Below are 22174 nucleotides of genomic sequence, written 5' to 3' on the forward strand. Positions count from 1 at the left end.
TTGCTTCAATCTGACCCAAGAATAATAACCAAATTCATGTAATATTCTTTCTGACATTTATGATGACAAAAATAGAAGGATGTCTGGGACTGCCTTACCAAACTACATTGACAAGAAAGACCCCAATCCCTCCACATCCACCATGAGGCAAGCGCTCAAACAGAGAGTAAGCGAGAGGTTTTAGTTTAGCCAAAATCTGTCCAAAATAAGCCTAATGCGTTTCCATTTATTTTGCACCTCAACTTGTTGCCTGCCTTCCCGTCCTCGGGACAAGGACTCCCATTGTTAGGGCGGAGGCATTATCATCTCGTCATTATATACAGATCTCTAGCTCAGCTATCCACGGATGAACAAGACGACAGCAGAATCCATCTGATCACTGACAGGACAGCAAGGGCAAGAACAGCTCCAGACCAGAGGCAGCGCGCATGGACACGGATGTGTTGTTGGCAACATTACGCAGCACAAGAGTGGTGGAAAGTACTCGATAGAGTCGATAGTGGGCGAATTATAACACATTTGGCTTACAAGTGTGTGTCCACATACCTAAATGTCATTTTAAACCCTTATTCTACACACCAAATTGTTTTATTTTCATCAGAGTCGATTATGTAGCCTACCTTTCCCTTTCGACGGAATTCCAGGCATCATCTACGGTATTCCAGAACCGCCGGCATCAGAAAGACTTCTCTTTACAAACGACAGTTGAAGAAGTCACGACGAAGACAGGAAAACACTGAAATGTGTAGCAAACAGGGATATTTAAGAGTGTGAAAACTTCCTCAACGCAACACGAAGCTGCTCTTTCAGTTTTTTTGTTGTTCAAGAGGAGAGAAAATGATTCCACCGGCTAACATCATGCAGGACGAGAGTTTGGGCAAGAACGAGCGCGATCAGCACGAGACACCTCAGTCACCAGCGCCCAGTGCTAGTCAACAGGAGACAAAGGTAGTGTACCCAAGAAGGTCGTTTTTAGGTGATGCGACCATTCCATTAATCAATAGATCGTGAAAGGGTATGAAATAGATAAAGAGGCTGCATGACTCCCTTCTCAATCTAGAACAGCCAAAGCTTAGACATGTGTTTTACAAATTTAGCCTGTTCAATTAATTATATATTTTAAATATGCAGCCTCTCAGTCTGGAACAGCCAAAGCTTTGACATGTATTTGACATATGTTGTATATTTTTGATGGCTCATATATTGGACACGGTCATACTTCACTTATGCACTATGGTGGAAACAAAAAGATATTCACACGGTATATTCCATCTTTTCATACATATTTCATGTATTCAGTTATGTATTCCAAAAATGTTAATTAAAACGTATCTGTCCCATAATAGGCATTATTGAAGTAGAGTTATATGATTGAAAAATCAAGCCTGTACTCTGAAATTCTATTCTAGGCAACTATTTTGGTTATAGCTTAATATCCTTTCATAACAACATTGTTTGTTCCTTAGTTCATTTAGTCTGAATTTAGTTTTTGCACTTATTGTTTTCAGCCAATAATATTAATGTATGACATTCAACCTTGCCAATGAAAGTACAGTATCATAAACAGCTTAATATGTATGAATAGGACAGACAGATGGACCCTAAAAGTTTTGGGGGTTGCAACATGTGGGAACTATAGGATTGTTCCAGCTCTGCTATTGCCATTTTTTCTACAGATGTAAACTCTTAATTTGAGCCAGTTTGCTACAGCAGAAAAATAATCATGAACAGAAGAGAAATAACCCTACAGCAACAGGAAATGACCCATAAAAGAATGCACAGCTCATCAATACCTTGATATGAAGGGGGTATGGCAGCCGACAACCTTACAGAGTTCCACGTCTTTCAACAAAAACACGAAACTGCGGTTGCAGGACATTTTTATAAGGGTTGATACATTTTTCATTAGGGCAAATCAAGTCTGAAATTTCAAAGTGGAATTTACAAACTTTAGAAGCCTTTTACACTATACTCATAACTATACGTTTGCATTTCCTGCTCCGCAGGAATATTCTCAGCAACAATAGAGTGATCAAATTAATATCCCATATCTGTAGTTTTGTAGTCCACACCCATTTATCTGGGTCACCTGTAACCCTGTGTAAGTACTTCAATTAGATGTCAAATACTGGACCAATCACTATCACTACAGTTGTAGATTTTAAACCAGTTACGCTCCCTTCCTGTCCCAAAGCTCTCGGGCTTAAGCAGGACACTTTAGACACGCTTCTGAGTTTCTTTCATCACTGACCTGTTTTCATTTCAGTTTTTCCATTTCCTCTCCATGGCAGCCAGTTGCTCCGGCGATGGCAAAATGAGAACTCTTTCCCTTTCATTGTTACATTACTGTAGCACTCCCTATCCCTACACATCAGTAAATGTGGTCAGTAGACTGTGCGATTAGAAGGGATTCGTGGCAGGTATCCTGGCATAGTTAGCAGCTATGGGCAATCAACTGTACTACTTGCTTCCAGGTGTCTCAGTTGGGATGCTATGGTTGGGTTCCTTGGAGAGAGGTGCATGACTTTGAGAATGTTGATTGCTTTCTAAATGGATAATGAGCTATTTAGCTAGGTGTCATTATACTCTTTGATAATCAGAAATAATATCTTAGAAAGGGAGAAGCATTTAACCCAAACCCTCTGAATCAGAGAGGGCTGCCATAATCGACATTGGCGCCTGGGGAACAGTGGATTAACTGCCTGGCTCAGAACAACAGATTTTTACCTTGTCAGCTCAGAGATTCGATACAGCAACCTTTCGGTTACTGGCCTGCTCCCAAAATTCCCTTGATACTCTAGGGCAGGGGTATTCAACTCTTACCCTACGAGGTCCGGAGCCTGCTGGTTTTCTTTTCTACTTGATAATTAATTGTACCCACCTGGTGTCCCAGGTCTAAATCAGTCCCTGATTAGAGCGGAACAATAATATAAACACTGTGGAACTAGCTTTGACAGCCAGAGTTGAGTTTGAGGGTTCTAGGGCATTCTAGAAGGTCAGAGTAGTGCATGGAACTATACCTCACATGGGTGATTCAACAATGCACATGGCACAGACTGTTGATTTCACTCAAAATGCATAATAAACCATTTGTAATACATGTTCATGAAGTCGCAGAGAAAGAAGCTAGGCTACTTCTTTGAAGACACCATATAGGGACTCTTTCAATCATTTGAATGTGACTTTTATGGTTTTTCCTTTTAAGGAAAAGTTGGGTTTCATAAAGTAAGAAAAGTTAAGTGCCCTATCAAAACTTGCATCAGAATCTTTGCTAAAACTCTAATTTTGTATAGTCTTAATGACAAACACTATTTAAGCTTCCTTGGGAAAATCATAATTCATCATATTCCCTGAGGTGTTTTTGGTAAATTAGGTTTTAGCTTGAACCCCCACCCCCCCCCTTCTCATGGCTCCTTTTAAGCTTGTCCATGTGGCTATTGCTCTTGTGATAGATCCCGTATCAACAGCCAGCTATTTCCCAATGGTGCACCCACAGTCTGGTGTTGCCTGATGCATTTATTTTCTTATTATGCTGACAACCTTTATGTTCGTTTCCAGTCTTGAGAAAGAGAACATTGCCTCCTTGAGCCTTCATTGTTTAGAATTAGAAATAGCTGAAAGCTCTTCATCCAGAAAGTAGTTTGTTTTATTTTTCATCGTTGGAAAGCAATATGTAGGTGCAAATGTTTTCTATACAATATAATGCATGTCAAATCATTTTAGAATTGAGGTACAGTAAATGTTCTGTTTAATTCCATAGTAGCTCTGTAACTTAAAGATAACACAGACAGATCATCCCCTTACTGAGGGAGGGAGAGAGTGGACAATATATTTTTTATACACTACCGTTCAAAAGTTTGGGGTCACTTAGAAATGTCCTTGTTTTTGAAAGAAAAGCACAGTTTTGTCCATTAAAATAACATCAAATGGATCAGAAATACAGTGTAGACATTGTTAATGTTGTAAATGTGTCACGGCTGATTTCCTCCTCTTCGTCTGAAGAGGAGGTGTAGCAGGGATCGGACCAAAATGCAGCGTGGTCTCCATAGTTGTTTTTAATGAATAAACCGAAACACTACAAAACAATAAACGAAACTTGAATAACCGAAACACTACCGTGTGTTGAAACAAACACAGACACGGAAACAATCACCCACAAAGTACCCAAAGAATATGGCTGCCTAAATATGGTTCCCAATCAGAGACAACGATAGACAGCTGCCTCTAATTGAGAACCAATCTAGGCAACCATAGACATACAATATACCTAGAAAGGAAACAGCCCCATAAACATACAAAACCCCTAGACAAGGGAAAAACACATACATCACCCATGTCACACTCTGACCTAACCAAAATAACAAGGAAAACAAAGAATACTAAGGTCAGGGTGTGACAGTACCCCCCCCCCCAAAGGTGCGGACTCCCGGCCGCACACCTAAACCTATAGGGGAGGGTCTGGGTGGGGCGTCTGTCCATGGTGGTGGCGCTGGACGTGGACCCCACCACACCATAGTCTTTGTCCGCTTTAGTCTCCTCCTAGCGACCCTCGCCGTCAACCTAGAATTGGCACCCTACTAAATGGCCCCACTGGACTGAGGGGCAACTCCGGACTGAGGGGCAGCTCGGGACTGAGGGGCAGCTTGGGACTGGCTGACGACTCTGGTGGATCCTGGCTAACTGGCGGCTCTGGCGGATCCTGGCGGCTCTGGCGGATCCTGGCAGACAGGCGGCTCTGGCGGATCCTGGCAGACTGGCGGCTCTGGCGGATCCTGGCAGACTGGCGGCTCTGGCGGATCCTGGCAGACAGGCGGCTCTGGCGGATCCTGGCAGACAGGCGGCTGTGGCGGATCCTGGCAGACTGGCGGATCCTGGCAGACTGGTGGCTCTGGCGGATCCTGGCAGACTGGTAGCTCTGGCGGATCCTCGCTGAATGGCGGCTCTGGCAGATCCTGGATGAATGGCGGCTCTGGCGGATCCTGGCTGACTGGCGGCTCTGGCGGCTGACTGGCGGCTCCTGGCTGACTGGCGGGAGATTCTAGCAGCTCTGGACAGGCAGGAGACTCTAGCAGCGCTGGACAGGCGGGAGACTCTAGCAGCGCTGGACAGGCGGGAGACTCTAGCAGCGCTGGACAGGCAGGAGACTCTAGCAGCTCTGGACAGGCTGGAGACTCTAGCAGCTCTGGACAGGCTGGAGCACCTGTAGGGCTGAGACGGAGAGACAGCCTGGTGCGGGGGGCTGCCACCGGAGGGCTGGTGCGTGGAGGTGGCACTGGATAGACCGGACCGTGCAGGCACACTGGAGCTCTTGAGCACCGAGCCTGCCCAACCTTACCTGGTGGAATGCTCCCGGTCGCACTGCCAGTGTGGCGAGGTGGAATAGCCCGCACTGGGCTGTGCAGGCGAACCGGCGACACCATGCATAAGGCTGGTGCCATGTACGCCGGCCCAAGGAGACGCACTGGAGACCAGATGCGTAAAGCAGGTTTCACCCGCACTGGGGACACCGTGCGCTCCACAGCATAACACGGTGCCTGCCCGGTCTCTCTCACCCACCGGTAAGCACAGGAAGTTGGCACAGGTCTCCTACCTGGCTTCGCCACACTCCCTGTGTGCCACACTCCCTGTGTGCCACCCCCCAATACATTTTTGGGGCTGACTCTCGGGCTTCCATCCGCACCGCCGTGCTGCCTCCTCATACCAGCGCCTCTCCGCCTTCGCTGCCTCCAGCTCTTCTTTGGGGAGTCGATATTCTCCTGGCTGTGCCCAGGGTCCTTTCCCATCTAGGATCTCCTCCCAAGTCCATGTCTCTACATAGTGCTGCCTCTCCTGCTGCTGTTGCTGCTGCTGCTGCCTCTCCTGCTGCTGCCTGTTACCACGCCGCTTGGTCCTTGGTTAGTGGGTGATTCTGTCACAAAATAACAAGGAAAACAAAGAATACTAAGGTCAGGGTGTGACAAAATGACTATTGTAGCTGGAAACGGGACATTTTTTATGGAATATCTACATAGGCGTACAGAGGCCCATTATCAGCAACCATCACTCCTGTGTTCCAATGGCATGTTGTGTTAACTAATCCAAGTTTATCATTTTAAAAGGCTAATTGATCATTAGAAAACCCTTTTGCAATTATGTTAGCACAACTGAAAACTGTTGATCTGATTAAAGAAGCAATAAAACTGGCCTTCTTTAGACTAGTTCAGTATCTGAAGCATCAGCATTTGTGGGTTCGATTACAGGCTCAAAATGGATAGAAACAAAGAACTTTCTTCTGAAACTCGTCAGTCTATTCTTGTTCTGAGAAATGAAGGCTATTCCGTGTGAGAGGAAACTGGATCTAATCAGAATAGAAAGAGGAGTGGGATGCCCCGGTGCACAACTGAGCAAGAGGACAAGTACATTAGAGTGTCTAGTTTGAGAAACGGACACCTCACAAGTTCTCCACCAGCAGCTTCATTAAATAGTACCCGCAAAACACCAGTCTCAACGTCAACAGTGAAGAGGCGACTCCGGGATGCTGGTTTCTGATAATGGGCCTCTGTACGCCTATGTATATATTCCTGTAAGGGTTTTCCTGTGGTGAAGGAGAAGCGGACCAAAATGCAGCGTGGTGGTTATTCATGTTCTTTAATAAAGGAACTAGACATGAAATAACTAACGAAACAATAAATGTGCAAAAACCTAAACAGTCCTATCTGGTGCAAACACAGAGACAGGAACAATCACCCACAAACACACAGTGAAACCCAGGCTACCTAAGTATGATTCTCAATCAGAGACAACTAATGACACCTGCCTCTGATTGAGCACCATACTAGGCCGAAACATAGAAATACCCAAAACCTAGAAAAACAAACAGACTGCCCACCCAACTCACGCCCTGACCATACTAAATAAATACAAAACAAAGGAAATAAAGGTCAGAACGTGACAATTCCATATAAAATCAGCCGTTTCCAACTACAGTAGTCATTTACAACATTAACAATGTCTCCACTGTATTTCCGATCAATTTGATGTTATTGTAATGGACAAAACATGTGCTTTTCTTGGGTAACACACATGCACTGTATGCTCATAAAGTACTGATGTCTAGTGTATTATGTCGCCCTCTGGTCTTAGTAGAGAAAAAAGTGCAAAATTCAATGATAATGCTCCTGTAGCTAGACAATGTTAGACATTGCTTTTATAATTCTACTTCTCAGCCAGGCCCTATTGAAATGGAGAACAGGTATTCCTTAGATAAGTTATCAGCTCATGTCTTACCCCACCTTACCTGTTTAATTCAATTAGACTTGAATCGAAATGGAAAGAGAGATAACGTTACAATTTGACTTTCAAGATGCCACAATGTATGGCAACATTTTTTATCTCGACCGTAGTTTCATTTCCATCTCATTACTAAGAAGGTAAACAAACAGAAAAGGTAGCGTTTCTCAGTGAGAACGTTGTGTGTTTCTGAACATTATTGATAGGTATTTTCTTTCCTAATCTCCTAGAGTGAAGGCTAGGCTACATCAAAGCTTCAGTGAATTCCCAGAGTACCGTGATGTGTAGGTGGTAGAGGGCTGGATTGATTGTTTCCAGATTGACCTGAGTAATCAATAGGTCCTGATCATACACTTGCTGCCACAACTCCACTCAGTTGATTTGAACTGTTATACAATCATTGATCACCCCAGGTGATTTCAACTTAACCAAACATTAATGATCCTCTGACTGTATAGGCTTATGTGTGTTAACCTCAACACTTTCCAGTCATGTAACCTAGAAATCATTGTTGAGGCCAATCTAATAAAACCAGATCAAATGTAATTTACGAAAGTTCAATCATGAAGGCTGGTCTGAAGCATAACATAATTCACTTTTGTTTCCTATTCCACGGGCATATTGGGAATGAATACAAATGTACCATCATCAAAAGAGCGTCTTCTTTCTTCTCCTCTTTCCTATTAGCCATGTGCGGAATGTCATTCACCTACTTACCTTATAGCCTATAACACAGCACAATAATGCACATTCCTCACACCTGCTGTTTAACCTTGCAATTATCACCTTCCTCTTTCTCAACCAATGGGTGTAATTATTGGGATGTATTTATACTGTATGTCAAATGACCCATGTTCTCTCACTTGCTGTTTTTTGGCAACAATTTTCAACAACCATCCACTTCCCCACCACAAGCAGCTATAATAATCTTAGGGCCCGTCACTGGAACTCCTTTACCCCAGCGGGCGGGGGGCTTCAATGCCAGCAGCCCTGCATAGGGCTACCTGCCATCACATCATCAGAAACGAGGTCATTCCCCAAACTATTTAATAAAATGTCATATTGCATTCCGTCTTTGTTGTTCGTTCAGTTAAGCCTGTACTCGATTGAACAGCAGGGACAAATGCACCTAAATAGCAAGCAGAAAATAGGCACTCAATTCACCCTGGTGTTGGGTCCCCATTACAGAGCCAGCCCTGTCCTGTGTAATTGAACATCATGTTTTTATGAGACCATTCTATGACCGTCATTCACCACCATTTATAAAGAAGTGTTCGTCAATGTTTATTTTTTACATTTGATTTAACCTTTATTGAAATAGGCAAGTCAGTTAAAGAACAAATGATTATTTACAATGTGACGCTGCAGGCACTGACTGGACAGATACGGAAGCAATGAAATGATCGTTTGTTGGAGAATCATTCGGTTGAGACTTTGTCACTACCCAAGTGGGAGCGTAGTAAACGATAAGTCCTTCAAGATGAGGAAATACATTTTCTAGAGGTTGTAGAGGAGCTGTTTCCTGTCTCCAGGGTTGCTCTATAAATTATAGTTTAAAAAAGAGAAGCAGTAATGAAATTGATTCAGGCTGTGGCACGGAATTGCCGCCCAGCATGGTAGAAATGATAAGCTACCTCCATGATGCATTGCCTAACCCAGGAAATTGCATTTCTTTTCGAGATGGGGGACCGGACCTACTGTATACAGAGTTTTCACAACAACAACAAAATCAGGTTGCCCTGGCAATGTAAGTGGGCAATATTGAGCATCAGAAAGCTACAAATAAATGAACATTTATGAATGGTTGTCTCTTTCAGTTGAGGCAAGACTAAATGTGAGTTTTCTTGGAACAGCCCAATGAGAAGTCATATGGAGTAATAGTGCAGAACAGGACTTTACGGAACCTTGTACAGATGTAATGCGTATAGTGATGGAAATTTCAGGAGCAAAGATACCCATACATACTACAGTCATGAGCAAGATTGACTGAACTTGATACATACTGTACAGTATGTAATAAACATGCTTTAATATATTATGATGGGACTATAGTCAATTTCTTCTCAAGCTTCTCTCTCTCTCTCTCTCTCTCTCTCCAGATGCAGAAGCTGAAGCGCTCATTTTCCTTCAAAACCAAGAGAATGCGCAGCAAGAGCGCAGACAATTTCTTCCAGCGCAACAACAGTGACGCCAAGCTGTCGACAGAGCTGCTCTCGGACAACAGCAGCATCACAGGCCAAATGAGCATCATCGGGGTTACGGTGGCCAATCCCGTCCACCCTGTCCACCATGCCCCCCCTCGCTCAACCTCCAACCTGGTGATCTCTAATGCGCCCCCGGCCATCCCATGTGCCCCCCCTTCCTTGGTCTACTCCCCGGGGCGCCACCCCCTCGCCATCGACCCCACCGGACACGGCTTCATGGAGCACATCTTTAAGAAGCCCACCTTCTGTGACGTCTGCAACCACATGATCGTAGGTAATGGTCACCCTTCCAACCCAAATAAACATTTGCACCGCATTGTATTGCAGAAAAAAACTCAATGCAGATGATCTGGAAGGTGTCACTTATCCAGTGACTCTCGTTGATGTTTTGAAATGTTCTCTGTAATTACTGCATATGGTATTTCAATGATTTAAGAGAAAGCATTGTTATGAAACCACCCCTTTCTCGGTGAGATGTAGTTCTATCCATCAAAATGTGTCAGGCGGTCACAAGTGTCATAGAGTCATACTTAACCACTAGCTTCATTCCCGTAGGAACAGCCCGACAGCGGAAATGTGTCAGTGTTGTCCAGGAGCTGCAGTATGAACTGGGTGCTTAGTGAAAGAGGTCAGTCGGTCTCTCAGTGTCTGACAGGCAGCACAGTTCCATATGGCGGTCCCCAAACAGATGCTCCACCTTCCTTGCCCCCTTGTTAGGCACCATGCAGGCAGGGACCACCGGGAGCTTATGTAACAAGGTAGTAATGAGGGTCGCTTCAGACCATCTGCTAAGCCAGTGTTTGACAGCCAATAAAACAAAACAGACGGTAGGTAGGGACCACGTGCTTTTGGTGTTGTTTGATGTGTTGGGGAGATGGGAGTACCAGGAGAATGGATCATTTGTTTCCTCTCTGAGTTTGAGGAACAATAGTGCTTTATTATTATGTAAAAAGTGCTTTGTTATTACGTACACTGCCGTTCAACATTTTTGGGTCATTTATAAATGTCCTTGTTTTTGAAAGAAAAGCACATTTTTTGTCCATTAAAATAACATAAAATTGATCAGAAATACAGTGTAGACATTGTTAATGTTGTAAATGACTATTGTAGCTGGAAACGGAAGATTGTAATAGAATATCTACATAGGCGTACAGAGGCCCATTATCAGCAACCATCACTCCTGTGTTCCAATGGCATGTTGTGTTAACTAATCCAAGTTTATCATTTTTAAAGGCTTATTGATCATTAGAAAACCCTTTTGCAATTATGTTAGCATAACTGAAACTGTTGTACTGATTAAAACAGCACTAAAACTGGCCTTCTTTAGACTAGTTGATTATCTGGAGCATCAGCATTTGTGGGTTCGATTACAGGCTCAAAATGGCCAGAAACAAAGACTTTCTTCTGAAACTCGTCAGTCTATTCTTGTTCTGAGAAATGAAGGCTATTCCATGCGATAAATTGCCATGAAACTGAAGATCTCGTACAACACTGTGTACTACTCCCTTCACAGAACAGCACAAACGGGCACTAACCAGAATAGAAAGAAGAGTGGGAGGCCCTGGTGCACAACTGAGCAAGAGGACAAGTACATTAGAGTTTCTAGTTTGAGAAACGGACACCTCACAAGTCCTCAACTGGAAGCTTCATTAAATAGTACCCGCAAAATACCAGTCTCAACATCAACAGTAAAGAGGCGACTCTGGGATGCTGGCCTTCTAGGCAGAGTTGCAAAGAAAAAGCCATCTCTCAGACTGGCCAATAAAAAGAAAAGATTAAGATGGGCAAAAGAACACAGACACTGGACAGAGGAACTCTGCCTAGAAGTCCAGCATCCTGGAGTCACCCCTTCACTGTTGATGCTATGCATAAATTAAGGGGCCTGATGAACATTCCTCAGCGATCAATGCATCTCTAAATCCTATCTAGACTGTAGATGGTTGGAAGTAAGCCATATTAGAAAACCTGTTGAGAATTCTCTGCCAGGAGTCAACAACACCCTGTTTGCACTTTTTACTTTTGTCGCATAAAATATTTCAGAAAAGTCCATGCTATACTATCTAGCCCTCTCACTCCACCTCTCTCTCTATTATTTTTCTGACTGTCCCCAAGCACTTGAAAGATGTCTTGTGCGTTGCTCCCTCAAATTTTGGTGGAAATAAGCTTCAGTCGGCTTTTCAAAAAGCCATTTAATTGACTAGAAGGCTCCTTGCGTTCCGCGGATGTAGGCCTTGGCCATAAAAGTCTCTCTTATTGAACGTGATGGGAACTCCACAGCAGATTAGTTGCCTCTGATTGAGCACCGCACATTACTCGGTTATTGATTAAAGGGCCTTGCTGCAAATGACCTATTAAATAAAGTCTACCTTGTTACTGGGGAGTGAATAGGAGAGTTATAGGGGGGTGACAGAGGGTGGAAAGTAATTTACAGTTGAAAAGAGGTGATAAATAATCGTCCAGCTTTTACTGAATGCCTCGATATGAATAATTTTCTAGCTGTAAGCTATGTGTGTATGCGTGTGTTTATGAGTATTGAACAAATAGACTTTATACAGCTTATAAGGCATGTATGGAGGCCAATTATGCACGGGTTGCCTCATAACCTGCAGTCGCTGGGCAGACGGGTTTAGGGTCAATAAATATTGTGGGGCTAAAGGGCGGGTGGGTGGCAGACGGGTTGAATAAAGAGAAACAATACCTTAAAAACGTATTTTAAAAAGTATCATTATTGTGCAATTTACATAGGCTACATTGAGGTTTTTCTTTCATTATTTTAGGCTATCTGGTATGACTGCATAAGCCTAAACTTCAGGGTTTAACTGTATTTCCGCCAAATTGCCTACACAGCCAATTGCCAAATAATGCTTTTGGGAAGGGCAGAAAAAGTTAACGTCAATCCACGGAAGCAAAAAAGGACATTATCGAAGTTTAATAATTCAATCAAACAAAAGCTGCAAAAGGAGAGGTGAAAATAATATTTGGAAAAGATTTGGTGAAGTGGTAAAAGAGGATGATAGCAGTGTTATGTCGTGTGTGATGATTGTGAGGCTCTATACAACTTCGACAGTCACAAGTCTTGTTTTATAGAATTCAATACATTTAATGTGCTGCGCATATGAAGGGCCTACATGTATCAACTTTCACAGTGGATGCTTTTGTTTATACGTTTTGTGCGAATTCATTGATCATCACCAAATGCATCATGAAAACAATATTGAGCTTCTGGAATAATGGCCATTCTGGGGTGATAAATACAGTACCAGTCAAAACTTTGGACACACCTACTCATTGAAAGCTTTTTCTTTATTTTTACTATTTTCTGAAGACATCAAAACTATGAAATAACACAAAAAAAGTGTTCAACAAATCTAAATATATTTGATATTTGATATTCTTCAAAGTAGCCACCCTTTGCCTTGATGACAGCTTTGCACACTCTTGGCATTCTCTCAACCAGCTAAATGAGGTAGTCACCTGAAATGCATTTCAATTAACAGGCGTGCCTTGTTAAAAGTTAATTTGTGGAATTTCTTTCCTTCTTAATGCGTTTGAGCCAATCAGTTCAGGTAGGGGTGGTATATATATTTTTTGGTAAAAACCAAGTCCATATTATGGCAAGAACAGCTCAAATAAGAAAAGAGAAACAACAGTCCATCATTACTTTTAAAAAATTATGTCAGTCAATCTGGAACATTTCAAGAACTTTGAAAGTTTCTTCAAGTGCAGTCGCAAAAACCATCAAGCGCTATGATCAAACTGGCTGTAATGAGGACCGCCACAGGAAATTAAGACTTAGAGTTACCTCTGCTGCAGAGGATAAGTTCATTAGAGTTACCAGCCTCAGAAATTGCTACCCAAATAAATGCTTCACAGAGTTCAAGTAACACACATCTCAACATCAACTGTTCAGAGGAGACTGCGTGAATCAGACCTCCATGGTCTAATTTCTACAAAGAAACCACTACTAAAGGACACCAATAATAAGAAGAGACTTGCTTGGGCCCAGAAACACGAGCAATGGACATTAGACCTGTGGAAATCTGTCCTTTGGCCTGGAGTCCAAATAGCGTTGGGAGCTATGGGCTCAAGTTATCCTGCCTCTCACCCGTCCTTAAAGGGTTCTCCGAATCCTGTGAAGCATGGAAGTGGGCAGATTTCCTCGTCCTTCTCGCCAGCCTTGATTTTGGGCAGCTCCATGGTAAGAAATGGCACTGTTCCTGGTGCAAAAACACTGTCCTATCCCGGAGCTCGAATAAATAACATTTACTAAGCTTCTCCCGAATGTTCTATGCCAGGTCTGTGCAAAGCTGTCATCAACGCAAAGGCTACCTTGAAGAATATAAAATATATTTAGATTTGGTTACTACATGATTCCATATGTGTTATTTCATAGTTTTGATGTCTTCACTATTATTCTACAATGTAGAAAATAGTAAATTAAGAAAACCCCTTGAATGAGTAGGTGTGTCCAAACTTTTGACTGGTATATATATATATATACAAAATAATATATAATGTCAAAGTGAAAAGAACATTCTATTAAAAAAAATATATATATATACATCCCAAGGAGCACTGTGCAAGCGATAATATTGAAATGGAAGGAGTAGCAGACCACTGCAAATCTACCAAGACCTGGCCGTCCCTCTAAACATTCAGCTCATACAAGGAGAAGACTGATCAGAGATGCAGCCAAGAGGCCCATGATCACTCTGGATGAACTGCAGAGATCTACAGCTGAGGTGGGAGACTCTGTCCATAGGACAACAATCAGTCGTATATTGCACAAATCTGGCCTTTATGGAAGACTGGCAAGAAGAAAGCCATTTCTTAAAGATATCCATAAAAAGTGTCGTTTAAAGTTTGCCACAAGCCACCTGGGAGACACACCAAACATGTGGAAGAAGGTGCTCTGGTCAGATGAAACCAAAATTGAACTTTTTGGCAACAATGCAAAACATTATGTTTGGCGTAAAAGCAACACAGCTCATCACCCTGAACACGCCATCCCCACTGTCAAACATGGTGGTGGCAGCATCATGGTTTGGGCCTGCTTTTCTTCAGCAGGGACAGGGAAGATGGTTAAAATTGATGGGAAGATGGATGAAGCCAAATACAGGACCATTCTGGAAGAAAACCTGATGGAGTCTGCAAAAGACCTGAGACTGGGACGGAGATTTGTCTTCCAACAAGACAATGATCCAAAACATAAAGCAAAATCTACAATGGAATGGTTCAAAAATAAACATATCCAGGTGTTAGAATGGCCAAGTCAAAGTCCAGACCTGAATCCAATCGAGAATCTGTGGAAAGAACTGAAAACTGCTGTTCACAAATGCTCTCCATCCAACCTCACTGAGCTCGAGCTGTTTTGCAAGGAGGAATGGGAAAAAATTTCAGTCTCTCGATGTGCAAAACTGATAGAGACATACCCCAAGCGACTTACAGCTGTAATCGCAGCAAAAGGTGGCACTACAAAGTATTAACTTAAGGGGGCTGAATAATTTTGCACGCCGAATTTTTCAGTTTTTGATTTGTTAAAAAAGTTTGAAATATCCAATAAATGTCGTTCCACTTCATGATTGTGTCCCATTTGTTGTTGATTCTTCACAAAAAAATACAGTTTTATATCTTTATGTTTGAAGCCCGAAATGTGGCAAAAGGTCGCAAAGTTCAAGGGGGCCGAATACTTTCGCAAGGCACTGTATATATATTATTATTTTTAATAGAATGTTCTTTTCACTTTGACATGATATATTATTTGTATGTAGGTCAATGACAAGAAAGTACAATTAAATCAAATCAAATGTATTTATATAGCCCTCCTTACATCAGCTGATATCTCAAAGTGCTGTACAGAAACCCAGCCTAAAACCACAAACAGCAAGCAATGCAGGTGTAGAAGCATAGTGCCTAGGAAAAACTCACTAGAAAGGCCAAAATCTAGGTAGAAACCTAGAGAGGAACCAGGCTATGAGGGGTGGCTAGTCCTCTTCTGGTTGTGCCGGGTGGAGATTATAACAGAACATGGCCAAGATGTTCAAATGTTCATAAATGACCAGCATGGTCAAATAATAATAATCACAGTAGTTGTCGAGGGTGCAACAGGTCAGCACCTCAGGAGTAAATGTCAGTTGGCTTTTCATAGCCGATCATTAAGAGTATCTCTACCGCTCCTGCTGTCTCTAGAGAGTTGAAAACAGCGGGTCTGGGACAGGTAGTACGTCCGGTGAACAGGTCAGTGTTCCATAGCCGCAGGCAAAACAGTTGAAACTGGAGCAGCAGCACGGCCAGGTGGACTGGGGACAGCAAAGAGTCCACATGCCAGGAAGTCCTGAGGCATGGTCCTAGGGCTCAAATCTATTTCAATTCCACTTTGTAACTGAACAAAATGCGAAAAAAGTTCAGAAAGTGACAATAAAGGGTTCAGGTCTGTCACATGTCCAAACTATTACTGCGGTTGCCATGGTGCCATCACTTCTCCTGTTATAATCAGAAGCTTCTTGCCAACTCACTCCACCAGCCACTATTCACCACCGTATGTCATTACCCAGCTGAAAGGGCAGTGGGGATGGCTTTTGTCAGATGGAAGTGTCTAGGCACTTGGGCACCATAGCTCATTCTATAGCTGCACTCATCTCATTCAGCGTGAGGGGTTCTCATCATTCTTCCATGTTATCACATGAGTCAGTGAAAGCACCCCCATTCAACAACTGTGTGACAAGGGTTTAATTTGACCTTTGGTATTATTTGGTATTTTTTAAGGATCCCCATTAGCTGTTGCAAAAGCAGCAGCTACTCTTGCTGGGGTCCACATGAAACATTACATAATACAGAACATTAATAGACAAGAACAGCTCAAGGAAAGCACTACATCAATTTAAAAAAGACGCACGTAGACAACATATCAATACATACACATAAAATATCTAGGTTAAATAGGGGATAGGCGTTGTGCCGTGAGGTGTCGCTTTATCTGTCTTTTGAAACCAGGTGTGCTGTTCATTTGTGCAATATGAGATGGAACAGAGTTCCATGCAATAATGGCTCTATAAAATACTGTACGCTTTCTTCCAATTTCTCTGGATTTGGGGACTGTGAAAAGACCCCATGGTGTCATGTCTGATGGGATAAGTGTGTGTGTCAGAGCTGTGGGTAAGTTGAATATGCAAACAAATTGGTATTTTCAACACATTAATGTTTCTCATAAAAAGAAGAAATGATGCGGGTCAGTCTCTCCTCAACTCTTAGCCAAGAGAGACTGGCATGCATAGTATTTATATTAGCCCTCTGATTTCAATGAAGAGCAATACATGCTTCTTTGTTCTGGGCCAGCTGCAACTTAACTAGGTCTTTCCTTGCAGCACTCGACCACACGACTGGACAATAATCAAGATAATCAACTTGTTCAACAGCGACACCAGTCATTACCTGATTGAGCTGAGGTCTAATTTAGGGAATGATTTGTTCCAAATACAATGCTCTTAATTTTACAGATGTTCAGGACCATTTATTTTACTGGCCACCCATTCCAAAACAGACTGCAGCTCTTTGTTAAGGGTTTCAGTGGCTTCATTAGCTGTCTTTCTGCCCATAATTTCATTTAAACTACTCCAACGTTTTTTCCATCATTCTTTATATCATTGATCTTGGCTTCATAATACAGTTTCCTCTTCTTTTTGTTGAGTTTACTCATATCATTTTTCAATTTGCAGTAAATCAGCCAGTTATTTGTACAGCTAGACCTATTAGCCACTCCTTTTGCCCCATCTCTTGCAACCGTACAGTTGTTCAACTCCTCATCAATCCATGGCGCCTGAACAGTTCTAACAGTCAGTTTCTTAACAGGTGCATGTTTATCAATAATTGGAAGAGGAAATGTCATAAATTCATCAAGTGCAGCACCTGGATGCTCCTTATTAATCACATCAGACCAGCAAATATCTTTAACATCATCCACATAAGAGTCACAGCACTATTTTAGGCCCACCTATTGGAACTTTGGCTTTCCTGGATATAGCCACTGCATCCAATGAGTATGGATACAGCTTTAGAACAAAGTTCTACAGTATTAGTAAAACTGCGATTGATACATGTGAATGATCTTGTTCCTGTAGTGTTTGTAAACACCTTGGTAGTTGATTAACCAGATTATAGGCACTGGCTTCATTGAGAAGCTTCCTCTTGAGCAGACAGCTTGATGAAAACCAGTCAATATTCAGTTCCCAAGAAAGTAGACCTCTCTGTTTACATCACATACACACTATCAAGCATTTCACACACATTATTTAGATACTGACTGTAAGCACTTGGTGGCTTAAAGCAATATCCCAAAAGAAAAGGCTTTAGATGTGCAAAGTGACCACCTGTAACCACAACACCCTTGACTAAGATATTCTCTAAGCATTGCAGGGATATGGCTGTGAATATATACAGCAACACCTCCCCCATAAGCATGTCCGTCTCTTCTATAGATGTTATATTCTTGTATTGCTACTTCTGTATCATCAAATGAATTATCTAAGTGAGTCTCAGAAATGGCTATTATATGAATGCTATACATGTGGCCTTATTTCTAAGGGGCTAATTAATATGGGCTATTTTCAGCCCTTTCCTGTGTAGCTTATCAGAGAAAGAAATAACATGGAAAAGAGAAAACAAAGCAAGAAAACAAAATATACATTCCATTAATCAGTTGGTGTGTGTGTGCTGCGGGTTGAAGCTATGAACCCATAAGCTTGGCTCTATCATCCCTTCCAGTCTTTTGGGAGGGAGGGTGTGCAATGAGCCTGTCATAGCGGATTCAAGTAAAGACCCCACACACTATGGCAGCTTTCATGGCTGGGATAAGTTATTTTCTCTTCTGGTGCACAGCTTTAGGATAGTCCTCATTGAAGAAGATGTATGTTCCTCTCATGTTCTTGGCTCTTTCCAGAATAGCTACCTTGTCCTTGAACCTCAGGAACTTGACCACTTATCGGCCTGGACCTGTCACCTGGGCCGGTGGTGGGTTTTCCAGTTCTGTGGGTGCGCTCTACCTCAATCTTCCTGTGGTCCATCTTCAGTTTCTCTGAGATAATTTCCCTCACTTTGTCCTCAGACTCCATCCAGGTCTCGTGTGGAGATTCTGCAATTCCGTCCACAACCATGTTGTGTCGCCTTGATTGTACCTCGAGATAATCTGATTTCTCTGTCATTGTTATCATGGATTCACATACAGAACTGATGTCCTCTCTCAATGACTTACAGATTGCTGTCATCTTAGGAGAACTGCAAACATTTATTCAGGTCCTGGACCTCTCTGGTCAGGTTGTGCATTATTTTATTAGTTGACTCCACCAGTATTTGGACAAAACACTTGAAGCTATTTTCTTGTTGTTGTAACAACTGCTTGTATAACTATTTTTGATTGTTTAAAAGATCCTTCACCTGTGATAGAGAGACACCACTGTCCTCAATGGTACTCCTGCCGGCTTTGGTCTTTGTCATGGTAGCAAAGTAGGTTGCGCTGTTACTCCTCGCAGTTCCAGACAGGTCAGGTCGCAGGGAAGATTGAAAACAATAAACAACAGGGATCTACATAGCCACAAACCCGGGACAATCCGTGGTCCCAGCCACAATGGCTAACCGCGTCGTGGGCTGCGTTCAACCCCTCATGAAAACCCTGCTAGCTTGATAGGCAGCTAGCTAACAGCTAGCTAGCAGCTACACCAAACAGCTCCTCAGATCCGGCCTTGTTCGGCAAGATCACTGGACAGCAGTGGAGGCTGCTGAGGGGAGGTCGGCTCATAATAATGGCTGGAATGGAACGAATGGAGCCCGTTCTCCCCAATTAAGGTGCCACTAACCTCATGTGCTGGACAGAGAGTAGCAGTCCCAGCAACTAATGCCAACCGGGTTGCGGGATCCAAACTCAAAAGATAGCTAGCTACTAAGAAACTTTTCAATACACTTTTAAAACAACAAACTTTCAAAAACAACAAAACAAGCTCTCCCTCGTTCCGTGCTCAACAGGAAGAGACGTGAATGATTACTGTTTCATTGTCTCCAAGTGGCTACACAGGTTTGCTATGCTGTCAATCAGGCACTCTTAGCTATCCAGATAGATATTGCAGTGATCACAATATAGGCCAGTCATAGTTCCTATTAAAAACAGTCATAAAGGGTACACAGTAATTGCAGTAGAAACAGTAATCCATGCCTTCCAAGTCATACTAGTATGAGTTCACTTTGTTGTAACCTTGACATTTGACATTAGCAGTAACCTAACCTTGTCACCAGGCCTACGAAGTCTACTGTAGTGTACAAGACTATCAATAACCTGACTTTGCTTGAAAAAAATCTCTACAGGTGTAGGTTTATAGGGCTTATGTTCCCCTCTGGTTTACAGTTGCTGTTGGTTTGTTTGTTGCCTTGTTGTTGATTGTGATCTGACAAGGATCCTATTCCTCTGGTTTCCATCTCAGTATCACTAACAACTCCTGTTGTTGTCTATTAATGAGGCTTAGTCAAACAACACAGGACAGACTGCAGGATAAGAACCTATCTTTTCCCTCTGGTTAAAGTCGTTTTGGACGGATGGGGGATATGAAGGTGTGCTCAGTCATTCATGACCTGTTAAGAAAAAAAGTAATTTATGATGATAATTGCGTCATCATTAACCTTTTTTATAGGTCGGTGCTCATAGACAGTACTTTACAACTTTGTATGAAATTCCTGCTTTTACTGTGTACCTATATGACAATTTTTTAATGGAAATTATGGCTGTTGCTCTTTGCAGTTTTGTTCATTCCTGCTCTTGGAGTTCTACATTTTAGGTGCTGGTACGCCAATGTTGTCCATACCGGTGTGCACCAGCTCAATTCAAGCACTGATGCGTTGAGAGTCACGTCAACAAGTCATTAATTAAGGATCATTTCAGTTTGACAGGGGGCAGAGACATAGACAGTCTCATCAGTCTAGCCTGGACAGGGCCTCTCCAAACATCAGCTGTATATTCAGCTCTCATCCTATGGATCAGGTTTTACTGCTGTAATTTGGGCCTGTATGACATCTCACCGCTAATCCAGATTCCACTGTAAATTATGAATGATGGCTGTGCAGTAAGTCAACATGGACACTAACAGAACTCAAACAAACCAGGGCTCACTCTGCCTCGGTGCGATGTGAAGGAATCGATCAGGCTTTTGTGTGTTCACATATTCACACACACACAGTGTCTGGGCTGGGCACGGGCTCATTGATTAATCAATTACTGGAAGCAAATAGTTTTGCCAGACAAATGGCAAATGGCAGTGGGGCTTGTCGTGGAAAGTACTGAAAGAGATTTGGTCATTTCTTCAAACAATCATCTTTATTTAATATTGATTATTTATTGCAATAATGAGGCTGGTCGACCCCCCACCCTTGAGTGTTGGACCGAGTAACCAAACATTTACACAAATGCACAATACTATGTATAGCTGACACTAACGATGCTCATTCATGGTTGGTTCAACCCCCCTCATGCAGACCAAGGAGCATCATAAGCCACTGGATTCATCCTGTCGTTATCTGCACGTCGGTTGTTGTCTTAACCCCACCCTGGCTTAGTTTCCCAGATGCAAGGACGATTTAGAGAAAATTAGGAATTGTTCTAAACTCCTCCTGGCTATCTCTATCTCGGTTACACCCACCACATCTTGTTTATGTAATGCAGTCTTTAACTAATTTGTCAGCTCAAGCCATCTCTGGTGACCATACGCCCAGATAAGCTCCAGGGAACTAGAGTGGAGACACTAACAGGACAGAAATGTCTTTCTATTAGTTCAATATTAATTGTTAACCATTAATATCAAATAACCCAGGTATTTACATAATTTTTCTATCACAGACTCATATGTTGCATATTATTACGTGATCACCATTGTCGATGGAATTAATGCTCAGTTAGGTTTCATAGGAACACGCTATTGTGAAGTCTACTCTACAAAGCCAATCAATAACATGGGCAGAAAATGGAGGAAAAGGGGTTGATACGGAAATATAGACACAGATAACAGATAATCAAATCCAGTATTCCAAGATGGTGTAGCATTCAGACGTCTTTGTCTTTTGTCCTGTCGTGTCCCTTGTATATATCTTTTTTTATTTTATTCTTTGCATATCTTTTAAAAATATTTTCCTAAAACTCAGCTTCTAAATACTCTCCTGCAAACCGCCTCACCCAATGTGGCGTGGATCTGCTTTTTTCTAAAGTATTTCTATTTACTTCGGATCTGGAATCCCTCAACTGAAGCTAGCCAGCTAACTACCTACCAGCTATCAGTTAGCAAACCATTGCTAGCGGTCATCAGCTAACCTTCAGCTCGGAAAGCTCTCGCCAGTTCGAACAACGTGACTCAAACCAGAGCATAACGGACCTATTTCTATCCATATCCCCGGATTCCTACCGCTAACTCTGAACATTTTCATCTGGATCTTCGCAACTAGCTAACCGCAATCCCGCGTGACCACTCCTGGCTAGCGTTTCCATCCCAAAGCAAGCACGAATTAGCCTGAAGCTAGCCTGGACAGTGCTCCTGTGCTACCACCGAAGCCCACTCCTGGGCTACAATATCCAGACCCCTTCCTATATCGCAACAAAGCATCCTTCACTCATGCTGCCAAACATACCCTCGTAAAACTGACCATCCTACCGATCCTCGATATCGGTGCAGTCA

At 42.6% G+C, this 22174-nt stretch overlaps 1 protein-coding gene across 2 annotated transcripts in view; it reads left to right on the top strand.

Moving 5' to 3' along the window:
* The first annotated feature begins 339 nt into the window (after positions 1-339).
* LOC115138305 (SH3 and cysteine-rich domain-containing protein-like) overlaps positions 340-22174 on the top strand; it is a 96768-nt gene continuing 74933 nt past the window's right edge. Inside the window, exons 1-2 of one of the 2 annotated variants that reach the window (XM_029675010.2) lie at positions 340-948; positions 9369-9747. In XM_029675010.2, the coding sequence (XP_029530870.1) occupies positions 838-948; positions 9369-9747 (490 nt within the window). In that variant the 5' untranslated portion in view covers positions 340-837. Of the gene's footprint in view, positions 949-8707; positions 9017-9368; positions 9748-22174 lie in introns of those variants that run through there. The other variant, XM_029675011.2, reaches the window with a different exon arrangement.

The sequence above is a fragment of the Oncorhynchus nerka genome, linkage group LG12 (genome assembly GCF_034236695.1).
Source record: "Oncorhynchus nerka isolate Pitt River linkage group LG12, Oner_Uvic_2.0, whole genome shotgun sequence".
Classification (NCBI taxonomy): Eukaryota; Metazoa; Chordata; class Actinopteri; order Salmoniformes; family Salmonidae; genus Oncorhynchus; species Oncorhynchus nerka.